This window comes from Pseudocercospora fijiensis (assembly GCF_000340215.1).
Source record: "Pseudocercospora fijiensis CIRAD86 unplaced genomic scaffold MYCFIscaffold_1, whole genome shotgun sequence".
Classification (NCBI taxonomy): domain Eukaryota; kingdom Fungi; phylum Ascomycota; class Dothideomycetes; order Mycosphaerellales; family Mycosphaerellaceae; genus Pseudocercospora; species Pseudocercospora fijiensis.
Window position 1 is genome coordinate 10,913,113 of NW_006921532.1, and position 22,360 is coordinate 10,935,472.

Here is a 22,360-nt window from a genome sequence, read left to right on the forward strand (position 1 = left end):
ATGAGATGGCAGAGTGCGCAGACGGTGTTCAGAATTGTGACGAGTGACGACATAAACGCGCCAGCATCGTTTTGCCCCCTGCCGAATGGCTGCCAGCTCTGACTCCGGGCATCATCAATGGCAGCAGGCCGGATAATAAATAATCCTCGTGATGACAGAGTGAAGAGTGTGTGTGCATGGCATGGCATGGCACAAATAGCGGTTCAGCATCGGTTGCGCTATTCTGCGAGTTATCTGCGTATCAACAAGCCGTGCAGAAACGGCCATGGGTGGGGACAAGCCCCTGGACATAGAATCTACCTAGCTTGCTTTTCGCACTCTCCGACGCACTCTGCTGCCACTGCGCTTTGCTTTGCTACTGTCTTTCTCCTCCCCTCCCCTCCCCATCGACAGACCGCAGACCGCCTCTCACCGACGCTCGTTTCCAAAGGACACCACACAAGACAGCAGAGAGCGCGGTGGCAGGTGGCAGGTCCACTCACCACTCACGCCGAGCGCCCCGACACTCCTTCACCACTCCATTTCGACATCGACTCTTCGGCGCACACGCGTGTACACTGCGCCGCCCATTCCAGCATCGCCGCCATCGCCGCACACGCCCACCCCTCGTGCAATCATGGATGGAGACTCTCCTCCACCACGGCACAACCCGCCACACATACGTCTGAATTCAGGCAACCATGACCTGCTGCAGCTGGCATCGAGCGCGAGTCCAGACAGCACAACTCGTCCTGCTTCCACACGCCAGCCTTCGTCGCGATCTCTCACACAGCCCAGTCGCCCTGGCACTGCGCCGTCATTGAGAACCGCTCCCAGCGGCCATTCACTTTACCATTCAGCAGCGCCAGCTGAATCTGCAGAGCTTTTACTACCGCCTCGAAAAGTAAACACAAGACGATTCAGGGACGATGACAGCCCGCTACGCTCACCCATATCTCCGGGAGGCTACAACAGCCGAAGAACATCGTGGTCATCAGAAAGTGCGGGCAGCAGAGACAGCAGATATGCCGGTCCATTTGCCTCGCCATTCGACGATTCCCGCGCTCCTTCAAGAGCCGGCAGCGACGACGCCAATGTCAACACTCAGACTGTCAGCGAAAAGTTTAACATTTTACCTTCGGCAGGGCTCTTGCTATTTCCTGAGGATGTAGAAAAGGACGATTATCTGCACAATCCAGACCCAAATGACCCTCCGGACAAGCTGAGCTGTGCAGATCTGTTCAGCAAAAGAGGTCTCATGAATGTGGGCAGTTTGGCCTTAATCACCCTTGGACTGCTCATTCTCTTCATTGGCTACCCCATATTGTAAGTGCAAATCACTCTCGCCCTAGTCCAGCGACTGATCAATTCTGCAGAACATTCGTGCAAAACAAAATCAACCCTGGTGGAAACTCGTGTTCTTCCGACCCTGACTGTTTATCCGATGATGTCCCTCTTTTGAAAAACCTGCGCACTGGTCTCATCGACCCCGACACTCCTTCCAATGCCATGACCAGAACTGGAGATAACGGCAAGAAGCAGCAGTTGGTCTTCAGCGACGAGTTCAATGAAGCCGGACGCACATTTTACGATGGCGATGATCCTTATTTCCAGGCAATGGACTACTGGTATGGTGTCACGATGGATCTCGAATGGTATGATCCAGATGCTGCATCAACGGGCAATGGAACATTGAACCTCAAATTTGATGCGTTCAAGAATCACGACTTGAACTATCGCTCTGGTATGGTCCAGTCGTGGAACAAGCTTTGTTTCAAGGGTGGCTATATCGAAGCCTCGATTTCTCTCCCCGGACGTGGAGACACAGTTGGCTTTTGGCCAGGGTTCTGGACCATGGGTAACCTTGGCAGACCGGGCTACGCCGCAACGACTGATGGAATGTGGCCGTACAGTTACGACCATGTCTGCGACGTAGGAATAACGCCCAACCAATCCGATCCAAGCGGAATCAACTGGCTCCCTGGTATGCGTCTGCCCGCTTGCACATGTTCTGGCGAAGACCATCCTTCTCCAGGAAAGAGCAGGAGCGCACCAGAAATTGATGCTATTGAAGCGTCAGTCGAGTTCCTAGCGCCAGGCGCTGGCATTGGTGCTGCATCGCAGTCATTTCAGGTCGCTCCTTTCGATGTGTGGTATCAACCACAAGCCGACTGGATGGAGATCTACGATCACCGAATCACCGAAGCAAATTCATACCAGGGTGGTCCGTATCAACAAGCCATTTCTGGCCTGTCGGCATTGAACAATGACTGGTATGATGGAAAGGCATACCAGATCTACGCGTTTGAGTACGAGCCGGGTGCGAATGGGTACATCACCTGGTACGTGGGTGACAATCCAACCTGGAAGATCTTTGGAAAGTCGGTCGGCCCCAATGGCAACGTCGGTCAGAGAATCATTCCAGAAGAGCCGATGACGATCATTGCAAATTTCGGTATGAGTAATGGCTTCTCTGCCATCAACTTGACTGGTATAATGCCTCTGCTTCCGGCGACGATGCGGATTGACTACATCCGCATCTACCAGCAAGATGGAGACGAGATGACATGTGATCCGGAAGGATATCCGACCACAAACTACATCGCATCGCATCCGGAGCCTTATGCCAACATCAACATCACGCACTGGTAAGTGATAAAGAAGTGGTATTGAAGAGTGCCGCTAGCTAACACAACAACTTTCAGGGAGCAAGCGGACTACACATTCCCACAAAACTCGTTCATGCACGGCTGCAAGGCTGAGAACTTCCACGACAAGAAGAAAAGATCAGCCCCTCAATCTGCAAAGTTGAAGCGGCAAAGATGAGTTGCTATTCATGACCTTGAAGCTTAAGCAGGGAACGACCACCAGACGTGCCCACTCACGCGAACATGGCTTGAAGATGGTGATGACGAAAAGAATTTGTATTGCATTGCGTTGCATTTTTTGAGCGACACTTACGGCTGGAGCTGCGCTTGCAGCTCGCCGAGTACCTAGACGAACGACCTGGAGCTCTGTGACATGCTCGTCACCAGAAAGGAGACAACAGAACGCGGTTCAGAAACACCTGTCCAGACAAATAATTCCGGATAATTATCCTACCTCAACAACGCACCACATGTCAGCAAGGCTGCTGTACATTTCGACGCCGAGCACGCACCGGCACCCCCTCGATTGTAGATACCATCATCATCGCACACACGACTTTTGAATTTTAAACTATCACTTGCATCGCATATGCACCTGGAGCTCGGCGCTTGGATATGATCACTCGGGGCATGGGAGTCTTTCGGAACCCAACATTTTTTGAGATGATAAAGCATTTTGTTACAGCGTGATTCATGGTACTTCGAAAGGCAGAGAGGAAACATTCTCGCCTGACCTGGATAATTTTTAAATCGACGAAAGAAAGAACGCAAGAAAGGCTGGTCTCGTTTGCATGCATATATATACTTTAGAGCTGCGATGTGTCTGTTTTTTTGTTCCCGCTACGACGGGATCTGTGAAGGAGAGATTAACAAGGCCAGGTACTGTAGGGAAAAGTTGGAAGCAACACGCGAGGAAGACTGGATGCATGAGTGCGCGGCGGCCGGACAGTTTTATAGAGATGTAGGGCGGCGGAATTGAAATCGAAAGAAGTGCTCTTATATAACTTGCCCGGTTTTACCTTTTAATTTTCCTGCGGTAATAGAATTTTAATCCGGCGTTTCTACCTCTACCCATCTACTAACTTCCCGAATTAGATTAGGATGAAACTCCCGACCCTATAATTCTCGAGGTTAGATCGCAAAGACGGCTATAATAGCGTAGAGGGAAGGGACTTGTAGCGTATTTAAAGTTGCTATCCTAACAAAAGAGCATGTGACAGCAAGCTCGCTTGCTTGCTTTGCTTTCCAGCCAGGCACCACGATTGTCAACATCTACGTCATAATCCCTCGCTTCTACCATTATTCAATAAACTTGGCTGCGATTGCCATTAACTCTTCACACAAAACACCTTCTTCTTCCTTCAATCCAATCCACACCAACCCCCACCACCAAAGTTCCAAACCACCACCTACCTCCCAACCTCCAAAAAACAAAATGCCCCTCGTAGTCCCCGGCCTGCAATCCAAAGACGGAGCAGGAGACAAAACTTCAGAATGGATGTCGAAACTCGCGGGCAAGAAAATCGGGGAGAGTCATAATGAAACTGTAAGATTTCCCTTCCCCCTCCCAGCCTACGAGTAACGAGTAACGTTTTTGATGGAGACTTTTGCGAAAACGGATCTTCCGAAACAACATCGTGTGGTTAAGGAAGGGGATATGATGACTATGGATCATGAGCCTGAGAGGTGAGTGGATATGAAATGGAAGGGAGGAGGGAGGAAGGGGTGGGTGCTGATGTTTTGGATAGATTGAATATTCATACTTCTGAGGATGGGACTGTGAGGAAAGTTACTCATGGTTGAGTAAAACGGGGAGGGGAAAGAGAGATGATGGGCTGGGGGTATGAGATATGAGATTCGGGACACTGAGGTCTGATGTAAGTGACCCAAGACAGTCAATTTGTTGCCCACTGCAGTGATGATATAAATTATGCTGCTGCGGTTTCATTAACACCCTGGCCTCCCTCAATCGCAGCCTTCTTCGCCTTCCTCGCAATCCTCCTCGCCATGACACCCTCATCATGCTGCATCTTCTCATGCTCATACTTCATCGTGACACGCTTGGTGAACTCTTTAGTCAAAGCCTTCTTGACATGTTCCAAAACCCTGCCTTGTTCCTTTTCCGTCAAAATGACATCTGGAGCTCCCATGCGTTTGAGTTCCAGCTTCAACGATTGAATAGCTTGGCTGTTTCTCTCGTGGGTGCGCTTCCACGCTCTGTCGTATTTTTCGTCTCTGATCTTTGCCTTGATGGTGTTAATGTTTGCTTCCACATCTTCATCGCGATGTGTCTTAGTGTTGAGCTCGTCGTCGGCATCGGTTGGTGAGTTCGCTTCTTCGTGATTGGTGAACACGGAAGCCAACCATCTCTCCAGCGACTGGCGCTGAGCTCGTGCTGCTTTCATGTCTGAGGCTTGCAAACTTATGACTTCCTTGATTTGTCGTTGCAATTCATCATACTCCTCCAGGTTCAGAAGGTTGATCAGACGTCGTCTTTGAATATCTTCAATCATTTCGAGAAGTCTCCCAAGCTCTCCGCCCTCGAGACGAAACCGTTCCAAATGTTGTAAGCGGCTGATTTTTCTGGTGAGCTTATCATATCGTGGCTTGTTCGCCCGCTCTTGCTCCTTCTCAAGCTTGTCCTTGACTTTCTGAACCCGGTCCGATTTCCAAGTCGCGAACATATGGGAGTTTGCAATTCGGTCTTTGGCCATGTTGACCCAGCGCTCCTTGGACGGTCTGGTTCGCACCCAACCTTTGTCTGTCAACATAACATGCTTCCTCGGTTCCACTCTGAACTTCAAAGGTGGCAAGTCAGGGTTGTGCTCAATCTTGAATGTATCGTCAAGCACCACAGGCTCAGTCTCAATCTCTTCCGCATCCTCTTCTGCCGAGGAAACCTCGACGCCTTCTTCCACAGCTTCGGTCATTTCAGGATCTTCAGGCAACCCCAGAGCTGCTCTTTCGTCTCTGAATCTTTTCTTGATAGCTGGAGTCTGCATAATCGCCCACCGCAGCCACCACCCCGATTCTCCCAGCTCTCTTATGCGCATCTCCTTTTCGCCCAGTAGATACTCGTCAAGACCTCCGAGCTTGTCGATCGTCCTCAGCACCCTAGTAGTGACGCGGATCTGGACATGGCGGTTCAGAGCGCTGCTCCACAGTCGCTTCGTGACAATGTTCGGGTTCCATCTTCGACGGGTCTTGGTCTTGAATTTTTCGCTGACATTATTTCCGAACTGAACTCTTTGGCCGCCATACAGCCCTTTCGCAGACTGCTTGTACCATCGCGTGGGACCGTAGGGATATTCTGGTAGAGCATCTTTCAATGCTTCAGGATGGTTCTTGTCCCATTGCAAAGAAACGGCACGCGGAGCTGACGTCGAAAAGGCTCGCTGGCATTGACACAGCGCCTGCGATGTTGTCTGACGGCGCAGCAGCGCGGCCATGGTCAGTAGTGGATGGAGATGGTTGGTGGTAATGCACAGCATCTCCCAAAGTTGTGTTTCGGGAGAGCTGCTTTCTCCGCCGGCTGAGCACTGAGACAAGCCATACATCGATCTGGTCCTCCCACTCCCTATTGACATTGATCGATCAATTCTCCATTTATTCCCTCACAAACCGCAAACATGGTCTCGTTATCGCAGCGAATGCGCAAACTGCAGACGCGCCTGCTGGAAATACGCATAGGCTCCGGCGCCCTCATATTACCGAAAGAAGTGAAACGAATAAATATGCGATTTGCGCCGCGGATGAACCAAGGCCATATGGGACCAAAGTATGTGTAACGAAACATGAATTTTACTCCAAAGATCACATTCTGATCAGTTATAGAAAATTCTGGCGCCACGAACTCGTCCGTCTAAAATACCACAATCCATCCGTATCCATGACAGTAGACCGAACAGCCCTCCAAGAGGATCCAGCCGTAATGTCAATACACTTCTCAAATTCGTCACCCTCCTCCTCAGAACCTCCTGAAGAAAGGATAGAAACTATCGACATGAAAAACTACACATCCTCGGAAATCCTCGATGCCGTGGTACGACTGACAAAAGCTTATCCTGTGGAACCTACGCCCAAGGATTTGGAAGAGATGCGGAAATTGGAGGAACAGAGGGCGAGGAGTGAAAAGGATAGTAAATTGAGTCAGGAGGTTCGGGCTAGGGCCAAGAGGGAAAAGCAGTTGCTTGGGCAGGCTAGGGGTGAAGTTGCTTCCCAGGAGGTATGAGAAGGGACTTTGTGAAAGGAATTAGGACTGGAAGACGACGCTACAGCTGCTACGTTGTGCGGGAATGGATGGCATGGAAACGAGGTGCACGAAACGCAGGGTTGGTCAGGCTCATGAGATGATTCGCTCTGCAGCGCAGCGAGGAATGGGAGAGGAATGATAACTGAGCATGGCGAGAAGGAAAGGTGTATCATGCTGTACAGTATTCGCATCGCTCAGAGGCTCACGGCCATGCTACGCCTCAATGGCCATACCCTGCCACCAGGCCATGCAACCCAGCACGAAGACGATCACCATCACATCAACAAAGATGGTCCTCGCAATCGTCAAATACCTTCCCAAAACGCGAATGTAATTCGCATAAGGCTCCGGAATAAAGCCGCTATTCGCAACAGTCGCAAGCATCCCTCCACCTTGCAACTGTCCCTTCTCCACAAAATACCGCGTCGACTGCAACACCAGTTCCGCAGACGTAAAGATAATGAAAAGTCTCGGTCCAAGTCCATACCCAGTTTCTTCCGTATACACATTCTGAGACCTCGCGAGTTTCGTACCGTTGAAGGTCGAAGATAGACAGATATATATAGCCAATCCGAAAGCGAAAATCGCATGTACGATTCTCCAGATGTAGGCGGAAGATGTCGCTGGTTCGGTAGGTTCTTGCTTGGCTCCGGCTCCTGCTGCGCCCATCATGGCTTTGAGCATAGGTGGGAGATCCTGAGGATCATTTGGGTCTCCTCCCATACCTCCCATCATTTGTTGCATCATTTTCATCAAAGGGTCATCATTCGCTCCTCCTCCTTGTGCTTGACGTTCTTGCTCCATTTGGAGCATAGCAGCGGCTAATGGATTTTCTTGAGGATTTGGAGGTCGGCCTGTGGTGGGCGTGGCTGCGAAACTGTTGTCTCGACTGATGTCGACTTCTTCTGGATCGTCGGCCATGCTGGCAGGCTTGGGTGCATTGGTTGCTATATAACGAATGTGTCAGTCGGTGACACTGCGGTTGCGCGACAGTCCTTCTTACGTCCTCCGAGCACTTCATCGGGCGGTGCGACACCTCCATTCAGTGCCTTTATCTTTGCCAGTCTGTCTTCGCCTTGCTCTGCCATCTTTTTCTGTCGCTTTTCGCGGCGCAAACGCGCCTGACGCTGATTTGACGTCTCGCCTTCGGGACCATCACTGCTGGTGGTAGCCGCAGTGTCCGCCATGACTTGCTGCGGGACTTTCGAGGTCTGTGGAAGAAGTGGTGCAGGTGTGGTGGAAACTTGGACCGGGATCTGCTTAGTCTCAGGTGCACAGACCGCCTTGGCACGCTATTCCCCTTCGGGGGCGATGCCGTAGGCAGTCTGAGGAAGCATCTGGGGGTTCTGGTAGATAGATCTTAGCTATATAATGAACATTATTAAAACAGCTGAAAATAGGTGTTTCTAAGAAGTCTGACGTTATCTAATAGAGTGTCTAGTAAGTAGAATAGCGGAAAAGTGCCTCTCTATAGTAGAAATTAATACTAAAGGCATAAGGGGGTACTAGGGCATCTAGTAATTAAATTTGAGTAGAGAGTAGTATATTTCTAAGAAAACAACGCTTTTTAGAAGCCTAGAGGGCTCTTAGATAGATTAGAAGTATATAGTCTAAGCTAGAAAGTTAAGAAATTAAACACTAGAAGCACGCACTCTAAGCTAGAAAACTAAGAAATCAAACATTATAAACTCTAGAACAGTAAACCTAGAAGCCCTAGATGCATACAGAAACCCCTAACCTTACTAGACGCTAATTAGTCGCTCTTAGTACTACCGCATATCGCTATTATATCGCTAGAACTATTACGCTAATAGTCTAGCTTATTAGTATCTTCTCTAGACTGATCTAGCTTACACTGCTTAATAAGGGCTAAGCAGTCCTAAGAAGCTTTATTAAAAGTATACTTAAGGCGTCTAAGGACTCTAGGGCTACTATCGTCTAAATTAATAGCTATAGGAACTATTATTATTAAAGTGCGCTCCTTCTAGTAGTTAACTAAGGAGTCTAGTAGGTTAATAAAACCTATCTCCCTCGGATAGAGAGTAGGTACTAGATCTACTAGGCTCGCTAGACGCGGTAGATCGCGTACGCGATTAAGGTTAGTAGAGGAGATAGTATCTAATATACTAGACATATTAAAGGGCGCGACTAGCGCCCTTATAAACCTCCCCTCCTACTTAGTCTTAGAGTTATGCTTGCGGCTACTTAGAGCCGTATATTTAACCTTCGGGACGCCGAAGACGGTAGAATTAGAGTATCTAGTAATGCTACCTAGGTTTACGCAGTTTAGACAGCCGCGCTTCTAAATAAAGTCTATCTCCTCCTTATCGTCGCTAGGCTCCTTAGCTATCCGGATATAAGGGCACTCGATAAAGAGATTGTTCTTCGGCTCTATCTTAGTGCTATAGGCTATATAGCGGGCTTTAGGCGTTATCTAGTCTTATAAGTAGAGATCGCCCGTAGGATCTGCCGTAGGCATATAGCAGCCCTAGTAGTAGTATATTACTAGACAAGCTAGACGGTAGACTAAGGTATAGGTCTTAAAGGTAGTACCCTACTTAGAGACGAAGATTCTAGTATATATAGTAGAGCGAGGCTTAATCTTGTAGTTTTTATCTAATATCTAATAGACGTTAGCGATCGTTAGATTTAGCTTTAGGCCGTTCGGACCATTCTTCGGAAGTATAGCATTTAGCGCCTTAATAGCCTAAATGCTAACCTAGCGGGTTCGACAGCCCTACTAGGCTCTAATCTAGCGCTTATAGAACTCGTAGTACTCGTCCTTGTCGTTAAAGCTGACGGTCGCCTTACTAAACTAGTCGTCCTAGATAGTATCGAAGAGCCGCCGCTAGTTCTTATCTTTTATCCTACCGCTATAGTCTAGATTAGGTAGACAGGCTAGCTTAACTAGAGGGACGTATAGGGTAGCTAGAGTAGCTAAAGAAGAGGAAGCCTTCGGAGGTATAGTAACAACTTGCTAGTAATAGATTAGCTTATCTCTAAAAAAGTTAAGGTAGACTAAGCCGTTAGATAGCCCTTTAGGTAGCTTAAACTTACGAATAGAAGTAGAGATACTTTAAAAACTCAAAGTCTTAAAGAAGTGTTAGGTACTAGCGCGACTAGAGCGCTACTAAAGCTTCTAAAGTAGCTATAATAGTATAGAGGCTAGAGGGACAGTCTAAAAAGGTATCTAAGAAGGCTAATAATAACTAACTATACTAAAGGTTAGTTAGTAGTAGTAGAAAGAAGAGAGGGTTAATAATCGAATTTAAGGTTCCTTAAGAATACTAGAAGTGTACCTAACCGCCTAACCGGTAAGGGCAGCTACTAGGTAGCGGCGGCGGCGTAAAGGGGTAGTATAACGTATCTAGGTAAGCTTCGCGCTATTAGATAGGTTAGGCGGCGGTGTACGTGCGCGCCTAATTAAAACTAGTAAGGGGATAAGTAAAGGAGCTAGCGGAAGGCGCTAGTAACGATCTAAAGGCAATCTAAGCTTGCGGAGAGCGCTAGCGGCGATAAGATAATATCTAGATTTGCTAGATAATAGCAGGGTATTCGCCCCGAGAGGAGCAGGTTATTAGGGAATGATTATTAAAAGTCTAGAGCTTTAGATAAATAACTGAAAGCTCCCCGTTAAACCCGGTTCTTCTAAGGACTCTCCTTCTAGTTTACGTAGTTCTAGCTCTTTATCTCGATCGAGATCGCTTCTATCGTTTGCTAGGCCTATTAGACCGGGCATAAGATTAGTCTCTGCAAAGCGCTCTAGACTAGGGTTATCTAGAGGATCTAGGAGGGCACCTTCGATATTATAAAGTGCCTAATCGGGTCTAACAAGTCTTTCCCGCTGCTAGACGACGTTCTCGTTGAATCTGTCTAATCTAGATACGCTATTAACCTCCTTTATAAGATTCGTAACGCTAGTTATAATCAAATCCATAGCGTAGAAAGGAAATTCCTAATATTCTAGAACCTGGAGCCTAGTCTAGAGCGTCTCCTAATGCAGGATATTTACTAGATCGTAGATTTCTTCTATCGCCTTTCGTAAGGCGTGTTTCGTATCCGTTCTCTTACTAAACCTAGCCTCTATCTAGTTACGTAGATAGCTAGTAAAATTGGCTAGAAGGGCATATTCTTCTAGATTCTGCTCGATACTAAATACTCTATTTCGCCTAGAATTTAGCAGATTCTTTAGAAACAAGTTCAGCTATTCGTTAGCTCGATTAATCTTAAACTAGCTGTCTTCTCTCCCTATAAAATTAACTAACCTATTAGCTAGGATTGCCCTCTAAAGCTACTAATCCGCTGCTAGACCGTCTAATAACTACTTTATCTATAGTATAATAAAAGCGTAGTTTTTGTATAATCTAGCGTAGAAGATAAGGATATAGCGGTCGATAACCCGCCTAAGAAGGCTAATATTAGCGTGCTTAATAGCATAGTATAGCAGTTAATATATCTTAGCAACCTAGATGAACCTAATATTCGTCTAGCGCTCCTCGTTACCTCGCAAATCCGGGCGCTATATAGGCTTCCTCTTCTTCTTCTTCTCTAGCTTATCGGACGTATATCTAATAGGCTGCTAGCAGTACTTCGCTTTAGCTAGGTCTTCTACGGGATCGGTCGTCTAGGAGGTCTAGGCGGCCTTAGAAAACGCTAGTTTATATATCTTATCGACTAGGCGAAGGAAGGATTCTACGTTATATTAGCCTAGAAGCTTACTAACTTCCTCTCTAGAGGCATTCTAGATACCTAGGATCTTATACAGGAATGCTAGTATTCGAGCCGTAAAGCTGTCTATTGCTAGACGCTCTAGATAGCTATATAGTAGCTAAAAGGAAGGGCAGATCTTCCTTTCTATTAATTTGCGGTATATAGAAAGTGTAGACTTGCTCTCCGTACTATCTAGTCTATCAAAGTTATTGCAGATAGCCTATATTAGACACATTTTTAGATAGAATAGTCCTAGTATTAGTAGCAGCTATATTAACTTATCGAATTCGTCGTCGTTCTATATAGCGTCTTTCCGGAAAACTCGTACGTTCTAAACAGATTTCTAATCGCTATAAACTAATCTAACGTATCTAGATTAGTTGTATAGTAGAATATTATATCCTTTATTAAGCGAGCGGTAGTAAAGAATTTTAGCACTCTTAGCCGCTTTAGTCTACCTAGTACGTATGTCTATAGCTCCTCTACTATTCCCGGCTAGAATTTCTATATAGCCTCCGGCTTCCTTAGCTTCTCTAGCTTGCCTAGCCTACCTTTCCTTTAGTGCTCTACTATACCTAGCCTTCGAAGCTTTAGATCCTCTAGCCTACCTAGCCTTAGGTCTCTAAGCTCCTCCCTCCCTAATAGCTTAACTTTCGGCTACTCGGCTACTCCTAGCTTTAGGCGGTATAGATACTTTAGCTACTATAGCTCTTACTCGCTCTTTTTTTTCAACTTGCTTAGTTATGCTCTTTAGATGTAGCTAGCTTTCTAGAATATACTCTAGAACCCTATGTGTTCCGTTATACGATCCCTCGTTTTTAAATATTAGCTATAAAGACGTATAAATAGACTTCTAGGGCTTTAGTCGATCGATAGCGGGCATCTAGGGGAATTCCGGCACTTTAGACTAATCTAGATCCTCGTTATAGAGCTTATATATCCTCGCAACCGCTTCCTAGTAGACTCTAGCAATGCTAGAGGCAATAAAGTGCCTCGAGATCTTTATAGCAGTGTCGTCGTATTTGTTTCTATCTACACTAAGAATATAGTATAGCTAGAGCTTCTAGTCCTCGTATAGTATATCTATAGATAAGCTAGATCGCGGCATTTTAATAGATTTGAATAGTTTTCTAGTCGTAAAGTGCATTAGATTGTCTTTCTAACTGTATCTATGCTCTCTAGATCGCATATAAGCGTCGCAGTTGTTAAATACGATATAACAGCTCGGGTCCTAGCTAAACTAGGTAATCTAGCGCTTTGCGAGATTATACAGCTTCTTATTTATAGTGTAAATCGTCTATAGAAGTGCGCAGATCCCTAGACCTGCTAGTATGCTTAAGATACGACGTTTCGTACCCTGCGACTAGAGATATATACTAATCTAGTACGGTATTGCATTCGCAGATCGCGTACTAACGTGTCTAGCGAGCGCAGACGTAAGTATAACTATCTTCCTATTAATTATCCGCGCCGATGCTATCTAACGTACCTAGAGGATTCTACGGAAGAATCTGTTTATCTAGGGCGTATAGCACTCTATAGCCTTCTATATATACCGATAGTTTAGATCTTTAGATAGCGTATCGCAGTTCTAGTAGCCAAATTCCTACTAGTAGTGTTAAACGGCGTCTATAATCGTCTAAGTAGGTACTAGCTCGCCTACCTTCGTTTAGTTGCTTAGTAACCGCATTTCTTTCCTTAGAGTACTCTAATAGAGCTAGGTTCTATCTAAAATCTACGCCGCTACTCGTTTTGCTACTTCTAGGTCCTATAGAACATTCGCTAACTTCCTCGCTCTTATAGACGCTATCTCCGCTTACTAGGAGAGATCCGGGGTCTTTTCTATATAGACATACTATTTAATAAAGTCTAACATTAATAGATTTATCCGAGAAGCCTGCCTAACGACCTCGTCTACCTTCTAGCGAAGCGATCGACTAACGATCTCTTTATTTTTCCTAGTTTTACTAGCATGTCGATAGACCTATATCTAGCCTAATCTAGCGGCGTTTACGGTCGATTCGATAAACTTCGCGATATAGAGAGTAGGCGGCCGTATCTTTATACTCTAGCGGCGTCTAGATTGCTCTAGAACCGGCGTCTAGGACATGTTTACTAGTATATAGCATATCGCGATATTATTAGGGGGCGCGTCTAATATTGCTAGGTTACTAAGACGCTAGTCTTAGCAAACAACAACATTACTAGACAACTTAAACTATTAAAACAAACAACATTATTATTAGCAAAGCGCTTAGACTACGTAGATAGTATTAGGAAAGTATTCTACGCGTAGGAAGCAAGGAAAATACGTCTACTAAGCTATCCGGTACGTTAGAAAACACGCTAGTAAGCGACGCGACTCTAGACGATCTACGAATATGCCTAGACTACTTATCTACTACTAGATCCGATCTAATATCGAAGAGACGCCTAATTTCCCTTTCTCCTCCTTCCGCTTAGACTTACTGTCTATATAGCTTCTTCTAGCTCGACTAGCGGGTTTCTAGGCGACTTTTAAGCTGCTAGAGATAATGCTTTCCGCTTCCTTCCTTTTTAAGCATTTAGCGCTATATCTGCAAGTGCTAGCCGCGGTACTAGTAGTCTAACTTTGTACTAAGACTTCGGAGATCTAGCTAGCGATTAAACTAGTATTAACAAAGGCGTAGTTAGGTCTAAATAGAATAATAGCTCGCTTCCTCGCAATTAGGGGCTTTATTTAGATACTACCTAGCGCGATATAGACATTCTAGCTGCGGCTAGCAACTTATCTGCCTTATCTCTCTCCGCCCGCTTTATAGCTCGCTCTGCCTCTCTCTTAGCTTCTCTAGCGGCTCTAATTCTTTTAGCTTCTTCTTCCTACTACCTTCGAAAGCTAATTATAAGGCGTCTAGCAATCCCTAGGCTCTATAGCAGCTTACGTAATGTTGCCTAAGTGGTCTAGAACTGTCGCCTCTATAATAGCTTTCTTAACTACTCTATCGAACCTAGAATAGCTAGGGAAGAATCTGTACTATACTCTTATATAAGCCAACCTAGGATTCTATATAGAACGACCGAGCCTAGAATAGCTAGGAAGACTAAATCCTTCTAGACGGTTCTAGCCCATTTAGACTCCTAGCTAATTAGCTTAGTTTTAATATCCTTCTTTAACGGCGTAAAATCGGGATAAATACCTAGTACGCTAGCCTACTACTAGATATAGAGCCCTGCTAGTATTCGATCTAGGGAGTAGATATTACAGTATGCTTAGACTAACTAATCTAGCTCCTAGTTAAATATCTAAAGGGCAATCTTACGCCGGCAGTCCCTAGGCCTAGCATTAATAAAGCGTCGAAGAGTACGCTCTAGCGTAGCTCGCTTGTCTAACCGTAACTTCGGGCGCTTGTTAGCTGTTTTAGACAGCTTAGCTTACGTCGAGGGCTTATCCTGCGAGATCTCCTATATACGTACTAGGCTAGGTCGATTAGATAGCCTCGCCTAGGTTTTAGACTCGCTCTAGCCTAAAGTCTAATCTTCGATTAGTAGAGTAAACACTCCTTTACTATAACGGTTAGATGCTCTAACTGTACGCCTAGCTCGCTAGAATATCGTTCTTATACTACTATTCCGAGGCAATCGATACTACACAATTCGCTTAATATCTAGAATGTCTACCCTAAGCCCTAGAGCTTTAGTAGCGAATAGAATGCGAATCTAGGAGTCTAGCTACTAGAATTCCTATATAATATTCGCCTAAGTTCGCCTAGCTGTTCTACTATAGTAGATACGACAAATCTAATAGAGCTATCGAGTACTAAACTTGCCTAGCTATCTATGTTAGATAAACTAGCGCATCTGATCGGCAGTAGCGCCTAGACTAGGCCGGCTATTAATAAAAACGACGGTCTTCTGTAACTGCTAGGGCACTGCTAGACTATCCTAAGATACAATTCCCTTAGTTAACTAATTTAGTGCACTGTAATTTGCTAGACTGCTATTAGGGATTATACAGACTCTTATTAGAATCTCCGGACGATCAATCGAATGCTATAGTATATAGGTCCCTTTAGTAACTCGAAATCTAGCTCCCTCTCTAGCGTATCTAAGCGTTATCGGGTCTAGTGTCGCTAAGTAGCTAAATATCTTTACTAAGCTTCCTACTAGACTCCTTAGCTGCTTTAATTAAGTATATTCCTTCCGAAATATACTACCCTCTACGCCCTATTACTATATAAGATAAAATTCATCTATAGCTATTAGACCTAGCGTCTAGCGAAATCTAGCCTTACTCTAAAGCTTCCTAAACTAGTTCTAGAGCGCCATTTCCGGACTAAGCATAATATAAGTGAATTTCCCTATATAGAGGTCCTCCTAGTCTCGTCTAGAGAGCGTAGCTTTAGTATCTAATATAAATAAGAGTAGATTTCTACTAAGTCGCTAGATGCGTTTAGATTGCTCTAGACTAATCTAGTTTAATAGCAAAATAATAATTACTGTCCTCTGCATTATTAACGGCTACGCCTAGAACGCTAGACTCTTTCTAGCTAAGGTCTTCGCAATCTAGACGGTATTAGTAACCTTGTAGACAAGCTAATATAGCGCCTCTACCTGCTCTACTCTTAGTGCGAATAGATATATCTAGCGACATACTAGCCTAATTAGACGCTCTTTACTCGATCCTGCTATTAGTTTCTGCGCGACACCTTCGACTCTCTTTAACTAGATATACTCCTAGAGCTCCTTCCGGGCCTTTAGAAAGGTCTAGCCTTTAGCTAGACGGAACAGCTAGTCTTATATGTTAGCTAAGAACATTTCGATTCTAGTACTCTCTGCTAAGGCCTAGTCGATCTAGTTATCGCTAATACTAAGGGCGGATCGAACCTTACGATAACAAACCTCCTTCTAAAAGATCTAATATACTAACTAATGCCTCTTAACCTCCGCTATATTGTTATCTATACGCGCTAAAGCGTCGCGTATTTAATCGCATAGGCGTCGTCTACATTCCTAGTCTTCTATAGTATCTAGTCTACTAAAAAGTATCTATAGCTCTATCTAGTTGCTCTACTTATTGCCGTCGTCGAGAGACCGTGCTAGCGTAGCTAGATCGCTATCTAATATATCGCTTAGTAGGTCCTCGTCGCTAGAATCGATTAAAATAGGACCTAATACCTCTCTTTCTAGGTAGTGTTTGTCTAGCGGCTCTAACCCTTTTCCCTTGCTCTTCTAACATCCTATATCGTTCTTTAGCGTTACTAGATAAGCCTAATCGATCTGCGCTAACTCTAGTATATATACTAACGTTACCGACTTATCTCGAAATAACGACTAACGCGTAATACTAGCGCGTACCCTCCGCTTCTAAAACGGCATCTAAAAAAACGGAAAATATTAGTTTGTAGGCAATCTTAGTAGCTTTCGAATGCATCTAGTAGCGTCTAGATTAGTTTAGGTAGGTAGGCTGCTTATAGTCTAGAAGATTTATATATAAATCGACGCGTCGCGACTAGACGGCTTTTAGGTCTTCTAGACAACGCGCATTCGCGAAATTTATTAATATTTTATTAGGAGCTTGTAGTAGACATTAAATAGAACAGATTGTATAAGATAATTTCTTTAGATAGTATGTCGTCGTCGTCTAGCAGCTATCTAGCCGTTCCTAAAGCTAGATTATATAATAGTATAAAACGCGCCTAAAGCTAAGATATATCCACCAGAACCCTTAGATGCTTCCTTAGACCTCCTCCAGTAGGAGAGCCCGCGGAGCGCTTGATTAGCTCCCTACGCGAGGTGGTCTAAGCGTCCCCTAAGACTAGGATCTGCTGCCCGCATGTGAAACTTGTGACGTGTGAGCTTCCTTCCCACCTTTCCTACACATCTGGACACCGACGACATCCAAGATCTTTCCTTCACTGTGACTCAGGAATTTTGCTCGATCGTGCTCAATACATGTTAGCAGCCGCGACTCGAGTATGGATCGGTGTCTCCTGCCATAGCCGTGTCCGTATTCATACCAGCCGCGCAGCCATGGGCAGGTTCAAAGGAAACAAGAAAGCGGCAGGTCCGAAGAAAGCTCCACTAACACACTTTCTTTGCCTTCCTCTTATCACTTCCTCCTCGCGACCGGAGATTGAGGCATCGCTGAATGCATTCAAGGACAGTGTGACTTCTTCTCCACCAAGTCGATCAGATACTTCCCAAGCAGATGGCGCAGAAGAAGACAAGATCACCACCAGCATTCATCCAAAGGCAATTCGCCCCGTTGGCACTCTACACTTAACTCTAGGAGTAATGAGTCTCGATCCCACGAAGCTTGCAGCAGCTGTGAATTTCCTCAAGGAGCTCGATCTTAAATCAATGCTGGACGGAGCTTCTCCAGGAAGCGTCAACGGCTCCCAAACAGAATCCAAGGTCTCAAACGAGGACTCTGTTGGAGATTCTTCGTCTGCCATTAGAGATGGAGATGGCCCTCTGAAGCTTGACTTGAAAGGTCTGGAATCCATGCACCCACCTCAGAAGACCTCGATATTGTATGCGGCTCCGACCGATCGTACCGGGAGACTCTACCCATTCTGTCTTGCATTACAGGAAGCTTTCAATGAGAAGGAGTTTCTCGTCAGTGATGACAGGAAACTCAAGCTCCATGCCACACTCGTCAACACCATCTATGCCAAAGACAGGGGGAAACCTACAAAGCCCCAGATCAATGCCCAGGTTTCGAACATCCCAATACGGACACAGAATAATGCAGACGCAGTCAAAGGACATGGACCAGATGCCAACGCGCACCTCAAATTGGATGCCAGAAGCCTGATTGACAAGTATAAAGATTATGTTTGGGCAGAACAAATCACTCTTGATAGAGTTGCGATTTGTGAGATGGGAGCGAAGAAGATTCTCGACGGAGATGGAAATGTCATTGACGAGAGATACACTGAAGTGGCTTCAGTACCGCTGCCCACATAAGCCCTCTCTTCAATTGCCTTCTTGAAGCCGAATTGAACTACGCTATGTAACAACATATTGCAGCGTTCAGCGATGGGAGTCCGGATAATGCGCAAGGCCAAGAAGCTTTCCGAACAGGTGAAGAACGACTTGATAATAAGACCAACGACAGCCAAAATGCAAAGTCAGCTGGCGAGTCAGGGAAACACACTCTCGGAGAGTAATACGCAATACTGAGTCTGCTACTGCGACGTCCTGGCCGCGCATACTACTCTCAACCGCTGCTACTTCACGCCTCTTGCATACCGAGCTTTCTGGCCTGCGCCGTGATTAGGTGGGCGTCCTTCACTTGAAATCTTTGCTTATTACACAGCTTGCAGTCGCACAACCAAGAAGATGTAGTTGTGCGGGCAAGCTTAGTTCCAATGGTGGAAGGCGCCATCGACTCGCTTAAGCTGCATTTCATCTTAACAGCTGAAAAGGGTGAAGCTCATTCAAGTCGCGTCGCCAAATTCGATCTGATCGGCAGCTAGTCAGTGGCTTGGCTTTGGAGCTTCTCTCCACGATCAACAACTCTCTACTTTGCATTTTAAAGACAGCCTTATCTTCATCATCCTTCAATGGTCATGCTATGGGAAGCCATCATATTGCTCCTGGTATGGCCTAAGTTATTCCCGTACTTGGCATGAGCCCGCCCGTCTACACTCGTTTTAGACTTAATAACATGGCGTAACCCGAAGGAGGAAACCCAACGTTCAAGCATTTGTGGCGCTTGGTGCTGAAACAAAAGCAGTCGGTCGGCCGCCAGAATCAAAGTCACTTATAGCATATACCTGCATTCTGACTAGTAAGCAGGCAACGCGCGTGGCTACGGCATTCGGGGGTAAGGCAGGATGCTTAGTGCACGGCAACCACAGCCCTGGTGGCGGACTCCGAAAAGGATGTAAGATGAGTTAGGCGACCTGTCAAGTAGGTCTTGCGACTCTTGTCGACTATCCTCTTGAACCTCCTCTGCGGGTGTGTGGTTCTGCTGTCCTTGGTGTTGAGCGCGATCTCTTATTTCTTCTTCGCTCGTTACACTTGTGGCTATTAGCCACGTCCATTCGTTCAAGATGATCGCACCAATTACCACTGTCCTTATTTCACTTCTAGCATTCGCGGCAGCACAAGTAGACACGGATGGCGCGACGGATTCGGCACCTGCTTTCACGTTCGCTCCAGCATCTAGCTCCGACGTCCCAGCATTCGCAGATGATGTTCAAAGAACAATGTCCACACAGACTGAGCTTGACGCGCCGAATACTACAGCTCCTACTGGGACCCCGTCAGTTGATGGCCCACGAGCTAGCCCTTTGGCGCCTGTGACCGCCAGCTCCGAGTCCAACCTCGATATGCCAACTTCTTCACCTACAACGACGCCATCTTCATCACCAGAATTCGCATTCGCACCTACGACAACATCGCCATCATTCGCATTTGCACCAACAACTTCGAGCATGGAGTTCTCCTTTCAGCCGCAGACCCAGTCTTCACAAGCTCCGACCAGCCCGGTCACGACAAAGCCCTCAGAGCCAGAGCAGAACACTGCGATCGTAGAATCCTCGGAAACTCAACTCGAACAACCCACAACCACGCCAGAATTCACCTACTCACCATCCACAACACCATCTTTCACCCCATCTTTCACCTACTCACCATCTTTCACCCCATCTTTCACCTACTCACCATCAACAACCCCATCTTTCACCTACTCACCATCAACAACACCCTCCACAACCCCATCTTTCACCTACAACCCACCACCACCATCATCATCCATCCCCGGAAACCCCGTCGAGCAACACCCCCACCTCGAACAATCCGCCACCTCCCTCATCGCCCCATCCCCCATCCTCGCACCGTCCGTCTCCTCCCTCGAAAAACCTTCCCCCTCCACAATCACCGGCGCCCCAATCTACAAAACTCTCCACGTCAGCCAAGCCTCCAACGGAAATTTCATGTACGGCTCCCACACGCTCTCCCCGGGCGCGGAAATCACGCAAGGCGCGAACCCGAAATTCCCGACGCAGATCATCGACGTGAAATCTTCGGCGGAAGTCCTCATTGAGAATGCCGCCAAGACGACGGAGACGCAGTACTTATCATCTGGGAGACCTTCTGCTACGGTGACGGTGAGGCCGGTTCCGTCTCTCAATGGGGGTTATTATGTACTTTCTGCTGCGCCTCAGGAGTGGGTTACGTTGAATGGGTATACGATGGCGGTTAGTTCGGTTGCGGTGGCGACGGAGAAGGCGATTGCGTTTCAGGGGCATACGGTTTCTATGGGGGGAGTGACGTTGGTTGCTCGTCCTACTGCTGCTGCTGCGGCGAAGAGTTCGCAGGCGGGTGCGGAGAGTTCGAGGGTGCCTGATTCTGGGGTTGGGAGAGTTGGGGCTGCTGGGTCGGTTGTGTGTGTTTTGTCTGGGTTGGTTGTGGGGTTGATGTTGTAGTTTTCTTTGAGCGAGGGAGTGTGTCGTGTTATAATGGAGAATGCTACGTTGGGGCTTTTCTTGGAGATGATGTTTGGTAGTTCGTGTTGAAAGGGTGTGTCTGTGAGATGATGGATGGATTTGTGTTCCGACCTTATCTCATCGCCTGTTCGCTCGCTGATGTTCTTTGACATGTGCTCTACGAAATGTGGCATGCTACGAGCATTGGCCATGATGTTCGCGATGCTCGGTGAATAGGCTGAAACTGGTAAGGGAGGCCGGTAAGGAGTGGAGAGCAACAGCAATGATTTGCTCGCCACATCGTCGCATACTTGAGGAGGCAGAATGGATGCATGGATGAGCTTTCAGACCCGAAAAGGGCGCTCCTGAAAGGATGGAAAGTACGACCGTGGAGAAGTCTTGTCCAAATTTCCATTCGGCGAGGACCGATGGTGTTCTCGGCGTCGGACTGATCTCTGGCCTTCTCATGCTGCAGGATACGCTCGTAAGTCAGCCCGGCGTTCAAGGAAAGTCCCAGCGTCGTCGGTCAAATCTTGCATTGGGATGTTGCAGAAATGCAGGCTTCGGGCCGGTGAAAAGCCGGCAATAGCCGATGCGCAAAGGAAGGGAAGGGAGCATGACGTGCTTCACAGAAAAGCCATGGACTGCAAGGCACGGCGTCAGCCCAGGAAGCCTACTTGATCAGCCATTTCGATTGGAGCTGAACGTAGCGTAAGGTCAACAGAAGCTTTTGGCGGCCCCGGCCTCATGCTTCTGCAGAGCGCAAAAAATCTTCATTTGTCGCGCCAAGCTACACCGACTTTGCCATGCCCCGAGACAATGCGGAAACTTCTCGTGCAAGTGCTGAGAAATCAGGATGTGGGGATGGAGATAGCAGGAGAGGAGGTGACGTGAATGCAGTATGTCAAGCGGAACAAGGGAGGGAGGTGTTACTTGAGAAAAACATTTGGTGGAGCTGCAAAGAGTGGCTCCTGCCGATGGTGAGCCGCGCAGACGGAATGATCAGCATCAGCATGGAGATTATTATTGTGCAGGTGGTGGGTGATGATTGTTGGTCGAAAGTTGAATAGTCCTGAAGTGACAGATGCGAGTTGGTGGTACAACAGCGATGTGGCCGGTTCCTGGAGGAAACGAGGGAAATAAGCCTTGCCTTTGCTGCGCGGACAGAAGTGCTTCTTTTGCTTGTGCCGACGTCATTGAATCCTCAGAACTTTCACCACTCCACCTCCCATTGTTGAGCCATTCCCAAGCAAGCATCTTTGCTCAGAAGGTTGCTTGCACGCCGGGTAGATAAGGTCTGCCCAATGATCGCGGTGCTGTACATGACCACCAGACGGTGATTCGCGTGCCGGAGC

General features: G+C 46.8%; 9 protein-coding genes across 9 annotated transcripts; 5 read left to right on the forward strand and 4 right to left on the reverse strand.

Annotated features, from left to right (window-relative positions):
* Positions 1 to 616: 616 nt before the first annotated feature.
* Positions 617 to 2,805, forward strand: MYCFIDRAFT_27638 (glycoside hydrolase family 16 protein; the record flags this gene model as incomplete). Its single annotated transcript, XM_007921638.1, has 3 exons — positions 617 to 1,305; positions 1,356 to 2,627; positions 2,685 to 2,805. 3 exons carry the CDS (start codon positions 617 to 619, stop codon positions 2,803 to 2,805), a joined length of 2,082 nt encoding a protein of 693 aa, XP_007919829.1.
* Positions 2,806 to 3,193: 388 nt separating this feature from the next.
* Positions 3,194 to 3,420, reverse strand: MYCFIDRAFT_170995 (uncharacterized protein; the record flags this gene model as incomplete). The annotated part of the gene is made up of 2 exons (XM_007923944.1): positions 3,194 to 3,356; positions 3,395 to 3,420. The coding sequence occupies 2 exons, from the start codon at positions 3,418 to 3,420 to the stop codon at positions 3,194 to 3,196; spliced, it is 189 nt and encodes a 62-aa protein (XP_007922135.1).
* Positions 3,421 to 4,062: 642 nt separating this feature from the next.
* On the forward strand, positions 4,063 to 4,430 carry MYCFIDRAFT_27469 (uncharacterized protein; the record flags this gene model as incomplete). Its single annotated transcript, XM_007921631.1, has 3 exons — positions 4,063 to 4,173; positions 4,231 to 4,313; positions 4,376 to 4,430. The coding sequence occupies 3 exons, from the start codon at positions 4,063 to 4,065 to the stop codon at positions 4,428 to 4,430; spliced, it is 249 nt and encodes an 82-aa protein (XP_007919822.1).
* A 76-nt stretch (positions 4,431 to 4,506) lies between these two features.
* On the reverse strand, positions 4,507 to 5,281 carry MYCFIDRAFT_210132 (uncharacterized protein). Its single transcript, XM_007923945.1, has one exon. It carries the CDS (start codon positions 5,138 to 5,140, stop codon positions 4,556 to 4,558), a length of 585 nt encoding a protein of 194 aa, XP_007922136.1. The 5' UTR covers positions 5,141 to 5,281; the 3' UTR covers positions 4,507 to 4,555.
* MYCFIDRAFT_160758 (uncharacterized protein) lies at positions 5,267 to 6,085 on the reverse strand (the record flags this gene model as incomplete). Its single annotated transcript, XM_007923946.1, has 1 exon — positions 5,267 to 6,085. A coding segment is annotated over exon 1 (810 nt), but the record flags the coding sequence as incomplete, so codon positions are not given.
* A 164-nt stretch (positions 6,086 to 6,249) lies between these two features.
* MYCFIDRAFT_49125 (uncharacterized protein) lies at positions 6,250 to 8,105 on the forward strand. Its single transcript, XM_007921876.1, has 2 exons — positions 6,250 to 6,405; positions 6,462 to 8,105. Exons 1-2 carry the CDS (start codon positions 6,257 to 6,259, stop codon positions 6,856 to 6,858), a joined length of 546 nt encoding a protein of 181 aa, XP_007920067.1. The 5' UTR covers positions 6,250 to 6,256; the 3' UTR covers positions 6,859 to 8,105.
* On the reverse strand, positions 6,250 to 8,105 carry MYCFIDRAFT_181585 (uncharacterized protein). Its single transcript, XM_007923947.1, has 2 exons — positions 6,462 to 8,105; positions 6,250 to 6,405 (listed from the first exon to the last, which is right to left on the reverse strand). The coding sequence occupies exon 1, from the start codon at positions 7,798 to 7,800 to the stop codon at positions 7,093 to 7,095; it is 708 nt and encodes a 235-aa protein (XP_007922138.1). The 5' UTR covers positions 7,801 to 8,105; the 3' UTR covers positions 6,250 to 6,405; positions 6,462 to 7,092.
* A 9,529-nt stretch (positions 8,106 to 17,634) lies between these two features.
* MYCFIDRAFT_101602 (uncharacterized protein) lies at positions 17,635 to 18,468 on the forward strand (the record flags this gene model as incomplete). The annotated part of the gene is made up of 3 exons (XM_007923948.1): positions 17,635 to 17,733; positions 17,797 to 17,982; positions 18,049 to 18,468. Coding segments are annotated over 3 exons (705 nt in total), but the record flags the coding sequence as incomplete, so codon positions are not given.
* A 1,152-nt stretch (positions 18,469 to 19,620) lies between these two features.
* MYCFIDRAFT_210134 (uncharacterized protein) lies at positions 19,621 to 21,364 on the forward strand. The gene has a single exon (XM_007923949.1). The coding sequence runs from the start codon at positions 19,629 to 19,631 to the stop codon at positions 21,003 to 21,005; it is 1,377 nt and encodes a 458-aa protein (XP_007922140.1). The 5' UTR covers positions 19,621 to 19,628; the 3' UTR covers positions 21,006 to 21,364.
* Positions 21,365 to 22,360: the final 996 nt, after the last annotated feature.